Raw genomic sequence first — 19258 nt, forward strand, 5'->3', positions numbered from 1 at the left:
GAGTGAGATCCGAGGGTGTTACAGTGAGTGAGGAGCTGAGTGACACACTCGGTGTTACACTCATGAGGGCGTTACAGTGAGTGTAGGGCTGCCACAAACAATTACTTTGATAGTCAACTACTCACTGATTATTTTTGTGATTAGTCGACTAATCAGATCATCATCCATTGGACATAAAACCTTCAGCTTATTGCACCAGCAGCATCTGCTCTTATATAACTATCACTAGCTTACAGCTTTAAGTGTGTAAGGTATGTGCTAACTAAAAATAAAGACAAGATGACAGTTTATTAAATTTTAATGAAATCTGCAGATTGTTTCGGTGAAGTTTAATAAACTCCTTGCTATCTAAAATATAACAGGACACTGGAGTATATTAGGGCTGCCACAAACGATTATTTTGATAGTCGACTAGTCACCGATTATTTTTGCGATTAGTCGACTAATCAGATCATCATCCATTGGACGTACAGCGTACAGCTTATTGCACCAGCAGCATCTGGTCTTATATAACTATCATTAGCTTACAGCTTGAAGTGTTTGTGCTAACTAAAAATAAAGACAAGATGGTAGTTTATTAATTTTTAATGAAATTTGCAGATTGTTTCGGTGAAGTTTAATAAACTCCTTGCTATCTAAAATATAACAGGACACCGGAGTAAATTCTCCAGCATCTCACACTTCTGATAATCAGCTGTCTGCTTGACAGTTTTAGCTGTGCAAAAACTATAACTTTAATCTCAGCCAAACCGATTTACTCAGGAACAAATAAAATACTAAAGAAAGCCAAACAATAACATTTGTAAGTTATCTAAGTGACTTATATATATATGTTTAACCTGACTAGCGAAAGACGGCGGTGGGTTTGAAAACGATTTGCCGGGAGTCCGGTGTTCTCACCGCGCTAGTTAGCCTTGCCCCCGCCTAGCTAACGAGCTAGTGGGTAACAGACGTCTCCGAAAACGTCGGAGCGCTTTTGAAAATATGTGGTGTCTTGATAAACTGTGCAGATATTTGAGGTTTACACAGCTACATTCTCGCCTGAAAATATGTTAAACGTTTATTTTGTGACCCAGAAAGAATAATAAGAGTAAAGTTAAAACTAACTAGCTGCCGCCATTGTTGACAACTGTGCTGGGCTGCGCTATGAATTCTGGGACACAGCTTCTTCTTCTTCGGGGTTTAACGGCAGCTGGCATCCTTGTACATGCAGTGCTGCCATCTTCTGTTTCAGTCCGTTATTACACTCTTAAATCCTACTACTCATTCCTGCGTCCTTTGTGATCTTACAAAGCTTCAAACGATGCGTCGACTATTAAATTAGTCGTCGACGATTTTAATAGTCGACATAATCGTGACTAGTCGACTAATCGTGGCAGCCCTAGAGTATATACTCGAGCATCTCACACTTCTGATAATCAGCTGTCTGCTTGATGTTTATTCAGCTGTGTAAAAACTATAACTTTAATCTCAGCCAAACCGATTTACTCAGGAACAAATAAAACACTGAAAAAAGCCAAACAACAACATTTTTAAGTTATCTAAGTGACTTATATATCATGTTTAACCTGAGTAGCGAAAGACGGCGGTGGGTTTGAAAACAATTTGCCGGGAGTCCGGTGTTCTCACGGCTCTACTGAGCCTTGCCCCCGGCTAGCTATCGAGCTAGTGGGTAACAGACGTCTCCGAAAACGTCGGAGCACTTTTGAAAATATGTGGTGTCTTGATAAACTGAGCAGATAGTTGAGGTTTACACAGCTACATTCTCGCCTGAAAATATGTTAAACATTTATTTTGTGACCCAGAAACAACAATAAGAGTAATATTAGATATTAATAATTATATAATATTTATTAATATAATATTTATATAATATTAAAATGTAATAAATTCTGTTTTCATGGATGCCTGGATGTTAAACTTAATTGTTACACCTGGTAAAGAAGCAACGCTGACCATTTTATTAAAGATGAAAGAATTTAGACAGTTTAACTCTCAGTGATGCCGCAGTGTTGGTTTGACTTTGGGACCTGAAGCGGACGGAGTTTTGGACCCAGAAACGGTTAATGAGTTACAGACCGGATAAGTTATTGAGTTCTCTATGTGCTGTACTCAGTTCCTTCAGAATATTTGTTGAGCCCAGCTGTTTATGACGTTTATTCAGCTGTGTAAAAACTATAACTTTAATCTCAGCCAAACCGATTTACTCAGGAACAAATAAAATACTGAAAAAAGCCAAACAACAACATTTTTAAGTTATCTAAGTGACTTATATATCATGTTTAACCTGAGTAGCGAAAAACGCTAGCGAAATTGTTCTCCAATTCTTTTTGTTTGGCTTGTATACGCTATCATTCGTTCTTGAAGGTATGTTTTTGCACAATCCCAAATTATAAGGGGAGACATTTCTGGAGTGTTGTTTACAGACATGTATGTTGAATACGTGGCAGTAAACAATGCTGAATGAGGCTACAAAGAAGTGAAGTCCTTATCATTTAAAGTGGATGCATATTATCTCCACTGCTCTGATTGGTCCTTTGTGTTCTTTGTTCCAGAGGAGTAGGGAGTGATCTTATAATGTTATTGGGAGTGTCTCTATATTTCCAATTCTATACAGCTCTGAATTTGAGCTGAAAAATAAGTGGATTCTATAGGATCCGCGTCTACTTGAGTAAAACGTGAAATCCCTTCTCTCAGGAAACAGAGCTCCAGACGTCCACTAGGCCTGCCTCTGTACTTTGATTTTAAAGCATTCTCCTCCTCTCCTCAGATCACTGCACAAAAGAAACATCTTACCACTGTGCTAACCAGCAAGGGTTTCTCCACCATGTGCCAAGTTGTGTTTTGCTTGGAATTCAAATACTTATAAAATCATTTATAACTTTCATGAAATGCATTTTTTCTGGATTTGTGGTTCCATCTCTCCACCATACTACATACCATAAAGAAATTAGAGAGCCTTTATTTCTTACTCGACAGCCAATCTTACCAACAATGTAACCCGACCCTATTATGTGTGTTAGTTCACTTTTCACTGTCATAAACTCAAAAACAAATCAAAGTTCGCACTAAACAGAAACAGAAGATTCTTGATAGAAAATAGCAGCATATGAAAATGCAAAGATGAGACACACACAAAGATTGGCAGCCATTACAATAGCAGAAGGGGGACCTCATTAAATTCACTGAAGCAAACCAGAGGGCACAAACACAAAACACATCAGCTATCAAAGAGCCACATTCATCAGGGGCAAGAACAAAATGAGCATGAGGAGAGAATGTGCTGTTTCTTCTACCATCTGAGCACACATTCATAGAAGCTAAGCAGAGACCCCCACGCACAGTCGTCCTGGTCGTGCCAGAACAGCCTTTCAGCAATTACAGCCACTGCATGCTCCTACGTACGCGCTCCTACGTACGCGCTTCTACGTAGACGCTCCTACATACGCGCTCCTACACACACGCTTCTACGTAGACGCTCCTACATACGCGCTCCTACATACGCGCTCCTACATACGCGCTCCTACATACGCGCTTCTACATATGCGCTTCTACACACATGCTCCTACACATGTCCCCTTCCTGTTTTCCTTTTTATATGTTGATCACACTTAAATGTTTCAGATCATCAAACAAGTTTAAATATTAGCCAAAGATAACACCAACCACATTTCACTGTTGATATGATGTTCCTTTTCTCAAATGTTGTGTGTGTGTGTGTGTGTGTGTGTGTGTGTGTGTGTGTGTGTGTGTGTGTGTGGTTGTATTGAGTAAACTGTGAGTGATAAAGTTTTAAAGAAGTAAATATTTCGATATAACTGGATTGAGAGGGATTATGTTGGCTCACTAACTATCAGCTCAGAGTAAGTTAATTAGATAACTACACTTAGGTGATTTAATCATTATTTTGTGACTATATGTCCCATCCTCTACACCCTGCAGACCCACACTGTCATAGCTGGACTGGCCATCGGGCATACCGGGCATTTGCCTGGTGGGCCGCTGGCGATTTTTTGTTTTTAATGGGCCGATCGATTTTTTTTTGGAAGGGTATAAATAATGAAAGGTGTTGGATTGGCCAGTTGGTCATGATCGACTCTGGGCTGGACCAATTACAGCCGAGGAGGTCGAATGCTGGACTAGTAAACGGGAGGCCAAACTCAAAACACGACTTTATTAACAGAAAGGCAAAGACGATACGAAAGTACACTGGGAAGAACTAAAACTAACTCACAAGGAGGCGGGGAAACCACAGGGAAATGCCCACAACACTGAGGGACAAAGCCACACAGAACAGAGGGAGATTCTGACATAAATACACAGAAGGTAATGAAGGAAGTGGGAACACATGGGGAGCACAGCTGAGGACAAGTACGCATAACGAGACAGGAAGGACACAGAACTGAAAATACTGACCCAAGACGCGGACCTTAAACGTAACACAGGAAGAACACAGAGATGCAGAGAGGAGGGAGAGAGATAGCAAGGTACAGGAACTCAGAGCTATATGAACACAGACACACAGAGGAAGATACAGGAGCAAAGACACGATCCGACAACCAAAACCATAACCACCTAAGGACAAGGACTCAACTTTAAACTAACAAGGTGGACTCAAACCAAAATACAAACCCTCAAAGACCCCCACACACCCCCACACAGTGTGAAATCCAGAACGTCCCGACTCAACAACTCCTTCCTCCTCACTGCTGTCAGACTCTTGAACAGCTGACCTATTTTAACAGTAATAATAATTTTTGCACATCAGGTCATCTCACATATTAAACCAGCATATTGAGCTCATAGCTCTTTTGCACACACATCTATTTAACACTTCAATTTTTGTCTCCATTTATTTATTTATACTATTTGTATTTTACCTGTTCTAGTTCTGTTTGCACATATTAATGTGTGGACAGCAGAGAAAGACTTTCATTGTACAGAGAAATGATTTCTTTGTGCACATGACAATAAACACTTTGAATCTTGAATTATTTTGTCCTGCTGTTGCTAAATTTGTTAACTTACTTTAATAAATATCCTTCAAGTAAAATCACTCCCTTCTGAACCCTTTGTACAACAGTAAAGGTAAAAACAGTATTAAAGATCCTCATTAGTATCAAATCAAATCAAATCAAATCATAAAAGGTTAGTCCAGCACTTTAAAAGTAACAAGTTCTAACTTAGTTCTAATCACTATATTCATGTGCACTGTTACCTCTACGTTGTCTCCTCTTTTGAATTTTGCATCTTCATCTGATGATGACGTTATAGCGTTGAGGTCCTAGTCGTCCCTTCTCCCTTCCTGCTCACCGCCATTAAATAATTGACCGTGTGGCTTTGAAGCAGAACGACTGTGAAAGACTGTAGTTGTGCTTCGTGACTGGGCGTGGCCCATCAGCAGAAAGTGCCTGTGTGACTGGGTGAATGGGGCAGGTTGTACAAAGTGCTGTGAGGGATCAGGTCGAGCAGAAAAGTGCCATATAAGAATGAGTCCATGAAGCAGCTCATAACAAAGGCATTATTAGGTCCTTCCTCTCAGCTTGTAATATATTTCTCTATCACTCAGTAAATAAGATGATGAACATGAGAGTGAATATCTCCTTAAACTCTTCTCCCGCGATGATCCTGAGTCATACTACATGACATCATTATTAATGGGAAAGATGAAACGAGCAACATGAGATTTCAGCTCCCATCTTCTCTTAGCAGCATGTCTCCACCCCTCACAGCTCCCTGAGTTTAGTTCCTGCCCGTTTTAAACATCTCATCACTAATTTACTTAACAAACTAATCTGTTTGGTTCACACTCACGCTCCTCTTTCTGTTTCTTTTCCCATTTTTGTCTCATCTAAGGAACACTTAGAACATAAGCTCTAGTTGGCAGAAGTGGAAACGAGTGATTCTTGCATTTGTGTCACTGTGCTTTTTGTTCGGCTTGTTTACTGGCATGGAGAAATTCTCTTTCACACAGTGTTACTACACTGCTCAGGGGTCACATTCACATAGATTTTAATGCTTCTCCTGCATCAGTGAGAAATGTGGCTTTTGTGCCAAAAACAAGGCCCGGATGAGTCTGACGGCGAGCAGGTCAATAAATAACTTTGATGTACAGTTCTTTGCTGTACTAAAATGAAACTATGACGAAAAAGAAACTGTTCCCTTTTTTGTAAATGAAATGCAAGTTAACGATATTTGATTTGATAGCCTATGAATATCTTCTGCTGTTTCCTCTCTTTCCTCCACAATTTACACTTTATACATCCATCCAGCTGCTTCCACTTCTCCTTTTCAGGGTCGCGGGGGCGCTGGAGCCTGTCATAGGGCGAGAGGCGGGGTACACCCTGGACAGGTCGCCAGTCTGTCGCAGGGCCAACACACAGAGACAGACAACCATTCACTCCCACATTCACACCTATGGGCAATTTGGATTAACCAATTAACCTATCCCCACAAACTGCATGTCTCTGGATGGTGGGAGGAAGCAGGAGTACCCGGAGGGAACCCACGCAAACACGGGGAGAACATGCAAACTCCACACAGAAAGACCCGGCCTGATGGTGGAATTGAACTCAGGACCTCCTTGTTGTGCGGCAACAGTGCTAACCACCGTGCTGCCCAGTTTACACTTTAATTAAAGGATATTTAATAAAGCAGATTAATAAAGCAAACGCCAAATGAATGGAACTACACTGATGTAATTAACCTACTCTGAGCTAATGCTGATTATTCTCTTGTCCTTTGAAGGACAAAGGCTGGAGCAGGTCCAGGCCTGACGCTGCACCCATCTTATTAAATCTATAATCTAACACAACAAAGGTGAGAAGAAAAATCATCTGAACATTCAACCACATGGATATAATTCACTTCATGTTTCATTTGGTTTGTGTCTTTAGCACCTTTTCACATTAAGATTCATTTTAACAACACACCGACCCCTGAGTCCCCGTGTTTTTAACTCGGTGGGCGTGATTAAGGATGCCGTGCAGGTGCGTCCGCCCTCCCTGCACCGCAGACCACGCCCCCCCTACTTTTAAAATGTAAAATAAAGTATTCCCCCGTGTTTGTCAGTTGCAGTAAAGCCAATACAGCTTCCTTTTCTTAAATCATACACTTTAAAAGTCACACACACAGACATGCGTGCGCACACACACACACACACACACACACACACACACACACACACACACACACACACAGCTTCCAAGGTTGTTTCTATAAAGGCTCCAGAGAGGCTGTTAGAATCATTTCACAGATCATATGTTCTCATTTATTAAATGGGTTAAACGTAATTATTTGTAATATACCTGATTATATTCTGATCAGTATTATGCATAATTAACTATGAGCAAACTCACACATGAAACGTGATTTCTGCAGTCACACACAATCTGCCAAAGCTGGATCGCGTCCACACACACACACACACACACACACACACACACACACACACACACACACACACACACACACACACACACACAGATGTCCGACACTAATCTTTTTAACGACTCTGTTTTAGAGCCTTTAAGCCTCTCAGATGTGATGACAGGGGAAGCTGCAGGACTTCCAGTCTCTCTGTGGCCCACCTCTCTGGACAACCTTCATTATTAGAGCACAAAGTCAAAGCTGACATTGAAGGTCTTTTTCAAGAAGCCATATTATATGAAAGGGCATGGAGAGAGAGCTGTACAACATACTTTTTATCTTTTCAATACAACCCCTGTGACATGACAATGGTACCAAAACAGCCATAACACAGGCAGTCTGAGGCCTTCTTCATACTGAGGAATCACACTGGTATTGGATCAGTACTATGGCTATACTATCACACCTGAACAGGAAAAAGTGCATCCCTGTACCACTGCGTTTGGCATGATGACCCTTTACACTGCATCGGCAATCATGTTTAGTAGGGCTGGCACCAACACGTCTAACTGAAATGGCTCATACCACCGGACCAAAAGCACCCTCTGAGGCAGCGGTGTCGTGTAGGTCTGTGTCTGCAGCAAATCCTCATATCCACCCACTTGCTTCCTAAGCACTCCTGGCCTTAGCCCCTCTTAGCCTTTCACATTTTTATATTAGCATTTAAGTTTTCGGGTGATGTCCAATAACATTTGGATCTGAATTCTTTTTACCAGGAACTTTAGCACCACCTGCTCAGTGGTCACAGTAATATGATTAGAGACTGCCAGCTACCCTTTACATTTCTTTTCTTACACCAAGTACTTCAAACTCGATTCACGATAAAACTTAAAGTAGCCACAGACATCATAACCTTTAGTGTAATATTTAGATTTGAAAGACCCAATTTGTTGTACACTAAAATAAAGACTTCTATAAGTAACGACGTAGAAAGATGGCAGACAGAAAGAACGCAGCCTCCTGAAGAGGTCACACTAAGGAAATGCCTTCAAACTCTCTGCAGAACAATGGCTTTCCTTCCTGCCTGTCTGTAATGGAAGAACTGACATCAACAAAAGCTGCACTCAGATATGGGCTGAGCACTGAAGATAACTCCCTACACCCAGGTTAGATAAAAATAGAGCGCTGATATCATCATTACCTGGAGTTATTTTTGACTCCATCAAACCTGCATTAACAGGAGCCTGTTCATAGTTAGCATGTCTGGACTTCTCTTACTGTATCACATGCATGTTTTTAGATTCTGCAGCCCTGCATTTCCTGGAATGTGTGCATATTGAAACACAGCATGAATTATTTAAGACTGAGGAAATATTCATAACTAGGCAACGAGGCTTCACATTTGTGGGACAGATTCACGATGGCTGTAACCTAGAGTAGGGTTAGGGTAAAGCTGACAGTATTTGTTGGTGCTCTGCTGTACTACAGAACCAAGAAAACACATAAACCGACATCCACGGATTCTGTAACAATAACAATAGCTTAGTACAACACAACATGTTAAATGTATCCAACAGTCCACGGCTTTGTAAGTAACAGACTAGAACCCGGGGCAGCATAAACATCTGATACCTGTGTGCTAAATGGTTAGCATAAACGACTGATCAGTCTAAAGTATAGCCTGTATAGTTCTAAAAAACTTGTTATAGTATGAACATGAACAGTAGCTGCAAGTGTAAAGATTATTTTCTGATGCAGCATATATATACTGACAATTAAATGTTCTGTTCTAAAATTTACAAAGCAATTTACAAAACTTGTTATTTTACAGTTTATATATACACAACCTGTCAAAAGCTTCAGAACAGCCCAGTTCTTCCAGCTGTTTATTGCAATTCAAGTTGTTCAGGTCCAATCAACATCTTGAAATGGTCCAAGGGTAAGTGGTGAACTGCCAGAGGTTAAAAAAACAGGTAAGGTTACCCAAAACTGAAAAACTATTTACATTTCAGAATTATACAAAAGACGTTTTTCAGGGACAACATGGGTTAACAGTTTAAAGCTGTTCTGCAGCAATGGAGGTTGATCAAGTCTTGTAAGCTGGTGCTACTAATTCCTACAGCTGGTCCAACTTTTCTGGATTACTTCCCCCTCTGTCTGCATATAGCAGTGTGGTACCAGACCCTCATGAGCATCAGCTGAATAGTACTGTACTGCAGAAAGTAGTGTTTTGGTACAGAAGTGGTGAGAAAAAGGCGATTAACAATGGAAGAGAGACAGACAGACCATCATAACACTTATAAATGTCGGTCTGTCCTACAGAGAGACTGCAAAGAAAGTCAAGGTGTCAGTGAGTACAGGCACTCAGAAACGAACTCTGGCAGGAAGAGGTCTGGCAGACCCTAAGACACAACTGAATCAGTGATAGGCGGCTCACAGGACAACAGCTTCAAGCAGCTTAGTAGTGCTTGTAGTAAGCAAGTCTCAGTTTCAGCTGTGAAGAGAAGCTGCAGGTTTGACAGGACGAGCTGCAGCAAGAAAGCCATTGGTAAGACAGAACAAGACAAAGAGGCTTGTCTGGGCCATGAAACATTGGACCACTGAAGACTGGAAGAAGGTATTATGGACTGATGAATCAAAATTTGAAATCTTCAGTTCATCGATTCATTTGTACACCGTGGAGTAGGTGTAAGGATGGGTCCACAGTGTTTGGCATCAACTGTCAAACATGGAGGAGGAAGTGTGACGGTCTGGGGCTGTTTGCTGGATCCAGGGTCGGTGACTCGTACAGAGACGCTCCCTGAACCAGAACCACAGCACTCTGCAGCTCCATGCAGGACCCTCTGGTATGCACCTAGTTGGTCAGGGCTTCATCCTACAGCAAGATAATGACCCAAAACATGAGTCCAAGCTGTGCCAGAACCACCTCAGGAAAAAAGAACAAGACTGTAAGTTTGGAAACACGGAGTGTCCAACACAGGCTCCAGACTAAAACCCCATCGAGCTGGTTTGGGATGAACTGGACAGAAGAGTGAAAGCAAAGCATTTTGGTCTATAAACTAATTCCATGATTTATTTTTTAACTCCAGTTGCTTATTTGTACCATGCTTTCATTTCAGAGTGCAATGAGACATTAAACCGAGTAATTTTCAATAAAAAACTGGAAAAAATGAGGTGTTGTAAAACTTTTGACTGGTAGTGTGTATCAACACACAACTCTGTTCTGATGTTTTTGCTAAGAAGATGTCATGAAACTTTTCTCGTCTGATGGCAGTGGTCTCTGCCACAGTGCTCACTGACTGTTAAATACACAATGTTCATTATAGTCACCAGCTGAAACTAGCATTTACTACACATGACACTTCAAACTGGTTTTTCTTAGAGGTTTTCTACTATTAAAACATAATAGTGAAGTATTACTATTAGTAAGGTTGGTGGTTCAATCTCTGGCTGCTCTAGTCTCCAAATATCCTTGAGTAAGACACTGACCCAAACAGCTCTCTGATTGGAGTGTGAATATTAGACAGACGAGAAAAAGGTGCCTGTGTGAATGAGGCATGTTGTACAAAGTGCTGTGAGTGCTCAGGGAGAGTAGAAAAGCGCGGTATAAGAACTAACAAACTGATGACTTTTAGACATCAACAGGATATGAAACAACACATGAAACTGTGCATTTAATGTTGTATAGTTTGTAGAATCATGCTGTTTGACTGGGCAGTGCAAAAGAAGACAGCAGAATGTTAAGAGTCGTGTAGGAATACGGCACAACGCAGACGTCCTAACAATGTTTTGTTTCCAAATGAGCTGTTTCCGCACTCCCTCCAGAAAACTTACTATCTGATTGCCTGACAGAAGCCCCTCCCCCATCCTGTGACCCGCTCCGCTGCAGATCAGCCCCTCCCTCAACACATGGATTATGTCAGAGAATGAATCCTGGAAACAGCCTCTGGCTCCCATTTACTCTCCAGCATTCCACGGCACATCTTTATGGGAGTGGGATGATTCTTCTTCTCCCTCTTTTTGGTGTTTTGCTCAGGCAGGGCGGTGATTGATTAACAAATGTCTTCATATGTATTTTGAGGTTAAGTTCCACAAAGCCCCTTCTAACCGTAAGTAGAAGGGGCTAAGTATCACCGCTACATCCTTTCTCCATGGGGTGTGGCCTGCATTGGCCTAGTGCAGGTAACACACTGGCTCTGAAAGCTTATAATGACATATAACTGAGTGAACACCTAGTTATAGTTGACAGTTAAACATGAGAAAGAAATGTGCAAAGTGTTTCTGACAATGTTTTCCACAAGCAGTAGCTCCTGCTGAGGACCAAATGCTTTTAAGGAAGATAAGTGATTTTCTCCATGTGAGAGTGAATATAGTTTTGTGTTTGTATCTTAAGGTGTGGCTATGGCTCAGGTTGTAGGGCCATCTGACCCCTGGCTCTCCACACCTACATGTCAAAGTAACCTTGGGCATGATACCCACAACACCCCGATGCATGTGTGTGATGCAGTCTGTTCCTACTTTGTTCTTCTGGATTTGTTCTTAGTTTCACTTTGTTTCCAGAGTCAGTTTTCTTTTTTTAGTTCAGCTTTAATAGTTTCAGTGTTGATATTAGTCCTTGTAATTATTATTGTATGGATGGCAAATGCCTCGGGGCAGATTTAGGAAAAATATAGGTATTACAATAAAAACACAAAACTGTTTCAAAGCAGCTGACTTCCAGTCTGGTAACATGTCCATCAAAGCCAGTGCTTCAAAATCACATCACTTTGATTTTAGTTAACTAAAACGCTGTTGCACATCTAATTTTGGCTTTTACTTTAGTTTTCGTTAACTATAATAACCTTGTTTGATTATAAGATCCACAGGACCACGCCTCCATGTTGAAGCCGTGTAACGTCACCTGAGGGATGGTGGCAAAAATATCTGGAGCGACTGGTTATGTGGGGTTTGCTTCTTTATGTGTTCATCCTTTCCAGTGTCCACAAAGCGCTTGTTCATTTGGGGGTCGTCTGATTTTGGGGGGTTTTCTCCGTATTGTTGTAGGTCTTTACCTTACAATATAAACCACCTTGAGGTGACTGTTGTTGTGATTTAGCGCTAAATAAACAGAACTGACTTGAATAAAAAGGTCAGCTGTGCTCGACTGGTATCGTGGTCACTGTATGAAGATATTAACAGGCCTGTGTTTGCTAACTCCTGACTGACAGCTGAAGGTTTGGGTGTGCTCAGTGCTGACGATGACAGTCTCACTGTTTGTACTGCTATGAATAACACAGGCCCTGGATTAGTAACTCCCTTCATCACATTCAGATGATACAAACGTTTCACACATACACTGCACCTTTTTCAGACACTTCCAAATAGAAGTGATGAGGCGTGGGAACACATGTCACAAATGAAGCATCATTGTGGAGAAATCTGTTCATCTAGGCTGGAACTTTCTGTTAACGCTGTCATTATTATTATTGTTATTATTATTATTGTTATGGTTATTATTATTGTTATTATTGTTATTGTTATTATTATTATTGTTATAATAATAACAATAATAGTGGTTGGTGCCTGCCGTGGTGGTAATCCCCGAACCAAATGGTGGACACCAGAGGTGAAGGGAGCCACCAGGCTGAAGAAGGAGTCCTATCGGGCTTGGTTATCCTGTGGGACTCCGGAGGCAGCCGACAGGTATCGACAGGCCAAGCGGAATGCGGCTCGGGCAGTGGCTGAAGCAAAAACTCGGGTGTGGGAGGAGTTCGGAGAGGCCATGGAAAAAGACTTTCGGGCTGCCTCGAAGAGATTCTGGCAAACCGTCAGACGTCTCAGGAGGGGAAAGCGGTGCTCTACCTGCACTGTGTATAGTGCTGGCGGAGCGCTGCTGACGTCGACTGAGAAAATTGTCAGGCGGTGGAAGGAATACTTCGAGGACCTCCTTAATCCCACTGACACGTCTTCCGAGGAGGAAGCAGAGTCTGGGGATGAGGGGAATGACCCGCCAATTTCCGGGGGCGAGGTCACTGAGGCAGTTAAACAACTCCTTGGTGGCAGAGCCCCTGGTGTTGATGAGGTCCGCCCCGAGTTCCTGAAGGCTCTGGACAGCTGAGGTGGTTCGGGCATCTGACAAGGATGCCCCCTGGGCGCCTCCTGGGTGAGGTGTTCCAGGCATGTCCCACCGGGAGGAGGCCCCGGGGCAGACCCAGGACACGCTGGAGAGATTATATCTCACGGCTGGCCTGGGAACGCCTTGGTATTCCCCCGGATAAGCTGGAGGAGGTGGCTGGGGAGAGGGAGGTCTGGGCCTCTTTGCTTAGGCTGCTGCCCCCGCGACCCGGCCCCGGACAAAGCGGATGAAAATGGATGGATGGATGGATGGATGGATGGATGGATGGATATTATTGTTATTGATATTATTGTTATTGTTATTATTGTTATTGTTATTGATATTATTATTGTTATTGTTGTTATTGTTATTATTGTTGTTATTGTTATTATTATTATTGATATTATTATTGTTGTTATTGTTATTATTATTGTTACTGATATTATTATTATTGTTATGGTTATTATTATTGTTATTGATATTATTATTATTGTTGTTATTATTATTGTTATTGATACTATTATTGTTGTTATTGTTATTATTATTGTTATTGATATTATTATTGTTGTTATTGTTATTATTATTGTTACTGATATTATTATTATTGTTATTGTTATTATTATTGTTGCTGATATTATTATTATTGTTATGGTTGTTGTTATTATTATTGTTATTGATATTATTATTATTGTTATTGTTATTATTATTGTTATTGATATTATTATTATTGTTATTGATATTATTATTGTTACTGATATTATTATTATTGTTGTTATTGTTATTATTATTGTTACTGATATTATTATTATTGTTATTATTATTGTTACTGATATTATTATTATTGTTATGGTTGTTGTTATTATTATTGTTATTGATATTATTATTATTGTTATTGTTATTATTATTGTTATTGATATTATTATTATTGTTGTTATTGTTATTGTTATTATTATTTTTATTTTTATTGTTGTTATTGTTATTATTATTGTTGTTGTTATTGTTATTATTAGTTTTGAAAAATGAGATCGCAGATGCAGGAGAAGAAACAAGCTATGTGTCTGTGTGTGTCTGTGTGTGTGTCTCTGTGTGTTTGTGTGTGTGTGTGTCTCTGTGTGTGTGTGTGTGTGTGTGTGTGTGTGTGTGTGTGTCTCTGTGTGTCTGTGTGTGTGTGTGTGTGTGTGTGTGTGTGTGTGTGTGTGTGTGTCTGTGTGTGTAAAAGTCACCGTCTGATGACTAATAATGTTCCTTCAAGATGTAAAATACTGTTACAGTGTTGCAGTGCATTATGGGATTCCATTGTGCTGGTGGACACTTCAGTCAGTGATATATTAGAAGTATGTCCATCTAAATCCCAGACAGAAAACTGTTAATGTTGTTCAACCAGCAGCTCCTTTAAACTCGACACTAATTTAAAACAGAGACACGTTCATCAACTACACACGTGAAACACATCCAACTCTACAACTGCCTACATCTGCAGAAACATGCCTGATGCAGCCACCAGACAGAGAACAGCATAAATGGCAACACCAGTTATCCCAGCAGTTCTTATCTGGCGTGAGTGAGTTTCCTTTATCGTCCTGTCTAACTGCTGATTCTGCTGTGAAGCTTTGTTAAGCCTACGATGTAATCAGCAGCAATAAAGCTGATATGTGCAGTTTAACATTGTGTAAAGCTGGGTAGGTCTACATGTGTGAGGTGCTTCTCTCTCTCCAGGACCCAGCTATCCCCACTCGTTATCCTCACTGTCATAACAAACAGCCCACAGTGACCCCCACAGCACAGAGCTCAGAAAACTGCTGAAATACCAAAAGGCCCACAGGGGGAAAAATGTATATATGGTCATTCAATGTATCAGACAGTTGTTTTGTAAAGATGGTGCTGCAGACTGACAGAAACATGGTCAAGCTGAACTTCCATGTACAGATGTGTGTAATAACTGCACAGCGTTACCTCAGCCAGCCTTCCATGGCCTCAGTAGCACACAGGCATACGAGCCGCCATGGCAGAAACCCCTGTTTATTAATTCGCACAGTGAGTCCAGGCCAGTGGTAGGCTGCCCATTAGCAAGTTGTTTTTGGTCTAGTATATAGATCCAAGACCCCACCCCAATATAATGAGGGAGCCACAAGCCAGCGTACTTTTAGTATTGCTCCTAAACCCAGCATGGGTTGTACCAGGAAGGGCATCCAGCATCTCTGACAAATCAAACATGCTGATAATCGCTAACATTTCCACACTGGATCAGTCAAGGCCTGGGTCAACGATGACCACCACGGTGGAAACTGTGCTACTTTTAGCCAAAGACAAAGGACGAGAGAGGGGAGGAGGAAAAGGAAATGCGGAGGGTTGGTGTGACAGCAGAGGATCCTAAGGCCAGGGAAGGGGTGGGCAACTCCAGGCCTCGAGGGCCGGTGTCCCTGCAGGTTTTAGATGTGTCCTTGAACCAACACAGCTGATTCAAATGGCTAAATTAGCTCCTCAACGGCTGTGTCCCAATCCAGGCTCTGCAGCCTTAAAGGCCGCATTTTAAGGCTGATTACATCACAGCGACGCGCCGAAGGCTGTCCCAATTTGAAGGCTGCTCGAAATGCGGCCCTCAAATGCGTCCTTCATTTCCCTGAATTTTAAGGATGTGGCGGTGTAGACTTCGTGGCCCAACATATCCCAGAATGCATAGCGCGGCGGTGGGTGTGGATAATTTTGCCGAAAAAAAACGGTGGATGAGGTGCGGCCGAAGAGTGAACTTTAAGTACTGAATATGACGTCACTTATTTATGTGCAAATGTTTAATAACGAAGAACATTAAAACATTACTGTTGGCCACATGTCGGCAAAGTCATGTGACATTAGTGACGTTTGTACTAACTTGGTTTTAAAGCCTTTACTTTAAAATATGCGCCGTTCAATAGCTGAGCTTCATCTTACAGAGAATGATCAAAGCTCATGTAGAAACAAACAAATGAACAAAAGATTTTCTCCTTCATTTCTGTCAAACAAAGCTGTATGACACGTTTCCAGCTGTTAGTATCATGGTTGCTAGGCAACCTGGGCGGCGCGACGGAGGCTAGACCGCCCATTTCACAAGCCTCGCACTTCCGGCCTTAGCAGTCTTTAAGTACGCGGCCCTTGTGGACCGTTGAGGCTGCGTACTTTAAGGCTGCAGACCCTGAATTGGGATACAGCCAACATGTCCTACAGTTCTGCAGAGGCCTGGTAACGAACTAATCATGTGATTCAGGTGTGCTGACCCAAGGTGAGATCTAAAACCTGCAGGACACCGGCCCTCGAGGCCTGGAATTGCCGCTAGGGTGATATGAAGGCAGATAATCCAGACTTACCTTCATATGCAAAAACATATTTCTGAAAATGTTCAACTCTGTCTTTAAAGTACACGGTCTATACTGTTTAGGGAAGTAAAATTGTAGTTAGTATGCCAGACGTGCCTGGGTGTGATGTCACGAGAACATTACCAACAGATAGAAGCTCCGATTTGTGCCTAATTTAGCTCCTGAAACTGAAAGTGCTACAAACAGCGGGAACAACATCATAAATAAACCTAATAATATAATAAACCTTAAACATGTGGCCCACCACAGCAGGTAGTGCCACATGTTTAAGGTTTTTTATGCCATATTCCTTGAATCATAGCCCAAAGGGATTTGTGCCTTCTCCCAGGACTGATCCAAGTATCTTTTCCTTTTTAGGTCAATCTGTAAACTACTGACTGAAACGCCAAAACTCTTTGTTCTTAGCAGGCTAATGTTGTCTTTTTGATTCAGCCACAAAGTGTTGTTTTCTTCCTTCTATCTTCTAGAGCAGCAAATCAGGCATCATTCAGCTGCAGACTATCATGGCTGAGTGAGTCATGAAGAAGTGTTTGTATCTTTGGCAACCTTTCCATTTTTTGGGAACTGTGTGAACTCCTACGAAAGTTCATCCAGCAACCAAAGTGTTGCTGTGAAGATGGAAGATAAACACATGGTCATATGACTTTATTACCTCACAAGTTAGGAGATTAACTCTCACAAGAAGTCGTTTTTAGCTGAGTCCAAGCCAAACAAAGTGTTCTATGAAGCTCTGATTCCTGCGAGACATCATCAGGGTGGAGTCTCTATGGCTTTCATTCAGTGACGTTACATAAGTCTGGAGAGCTGCCAAGTCTCCGGCCCAGGCTTTTTCATTTTCTTTTGTTTTTGTGAGGAAAGAGCTTCTGCACACTCTAACCAGCCAGGCTCTGGAATTTCTGCCTAATTTAAACTCGTCACAACACAAACAGCACAACTTCAGCTCATATATAATACAAGAAATCATTAAAATGCTATAGATAGAGAAGTGCTGGTGGGGGGTACATCGCATAAAATGGTGCCGGATGACCCCACAGGTTGAAACTGTCAAAATAAAAGTCTTTCTTATGTCTGTAAATCTGTAACATATTGTATTGTTAAATATTTCTGTTACTATAGTGGAGCAACTGTAACCCACATAATGTCCTTAGGGATTAATAAAGTGCGCTGATTCTGATAAATGTTGCTTGGTATGCTTAAATGTACATCTGGAGTGCGACACACAGAACTGCTAACAATTGTGTTAGTTCAGCAAGCAATAATAAAATGACCGACTTCAAGCCACTGATACCAACTTTAACACAGCAGGCTCTATGCACGCCGCTGATGTGAACCACAGCTCAGGACTCCAGCTCCATCACACGCCGTGCCAGCGCCGACTGGGCGGGGATGAGCAGTACCTGAGGATGTGGTGCAGACTTCTTTTTTTGCTGCATTGAGTCACAGCTCCGGTGGGATGGGCCACGTGACCAAACCCCGCACCGTTATGGAGGACAGACCTGGTCTGTGTCTGCGGTAACGACCTGCCACACCGAGCTCAGTCGGAAAACACGAGCCAGAGAAAGCTAGAACTTTTAACATCGCCATGTTCGTACATGTCCCTGCTCGGGGCAAGTCCGCGGGCGAGGTCCTGCACAACACGAGTGCCCTTGGAAATCCCAGGCAGGGTTTCAAAGCGCACACAGCCTCTCTGCACTGCAGCAAAGTGTCGCATACGCGTTTTGGCCAGAACTAGACCGAAGCGCGGAGTGCCACCGTCGGACAAATATCAGAGAGTTCCGCGTCTGACAGGCGCCTGCACCGAAAAGCAGCTGCGCAACTGCTATCAGAGCACCGCGGCTTGTACCGACAGAGGTGTTTGTAGAGGCTACGGGATAAGCTAACTCACCTGAGATTATCTTCTCTGACGATGCGTCTTTCTCGGTCATCGTGTCCCGCAGTTTCACCTCCTCTCGAGCCTTCTCTCCGATACAGCTACACCAAGCAATTTTCCTGGTTGCTGAGGCGCACCGGGCCAAAGTGGGGAAAAATCAAACAAAATGTGGTTTTCGTCACTAACGCGGTGCCCCCCCCGAGCTTCGCTTTACCGCCTGTCGTTGTGTGCATAAGACCTGGAGATATTCGTGGACAGGGTTGAGGTTCGTGAGGGTCTAGAAGCAGGAGAGGTGCAGAAAAGCTTCAGCACAGAGGATGTTGGACCCCAGATTTGCTGCTGCTGCTCTGTCCGCCCCTCCCATCACATTCATGGCTGTCCTGACCAGGAATGCTGCCCCTGTCCGGTCTGAGGCAGCTTTGCTCGGTGCAGCCGCAAAAGATGCAGTACTACCCACTGTACCCCACTACCGCTGTGCCCCCCACTACTGTACCAGCATTCAGACTAGTGTAACGAAAACCCCATGAAAAAATTACCAAACGAGTGAATACGTGAAAGACATTCAGGTTAGATTCA

The 19258-nt window shown here is 42.2% G+C and overlaps 1 protein-coding gene across 5 annotated transcripts in view; it reads right to left on the reverse strand.

Moving 5' to 3' along the window:
- The window catches only part of hspa12a (heat shock protein family A (Hsp70) member 12A), a 71918-nt gene extending 52863 nt beyond the window's left edge, over window positions 1-19055 (reverse strand). For 2 of the 5 annotated variants that reach the window (XM_085427909.1, XM_085427907.1), the window contains exon 1: window positions 18698-19055. In XM_085427909.1, coding sequence (XP_085284035.1) covers window positions 18698-18737 — 40 coding nt within the window. In that variant the 5' untranslated portion in view covers window positions 18738-19055. The remainder of the gene's footprint in view (window positions 1-18697) is intronic. The other 3 variants (XM_085427911.1, XM_085427910.1, XM_085427908.1) reach the window with 3 other exon arrangements.
- Between the last annotated feature and the right edge of the window lie 203 nt (window positions 19056-19258).

Source organism: Rhamphochromis longiceps, linkage group LG13 (genome assembly GCF_057381845.1).
Source record: "Rhamphochromis longiceps isolate RC_006_pf linkage group LG13, R_longiceps_female_GT1.1, whole genome shotgun sequence".
Classification (NCBI taxonomy): Eukaryota; Metazoa; Chordata; class Actinopteri; order Cichliformes; family Cichlidae; genus Rhamphochromis; species Rhamphochromis longiceps.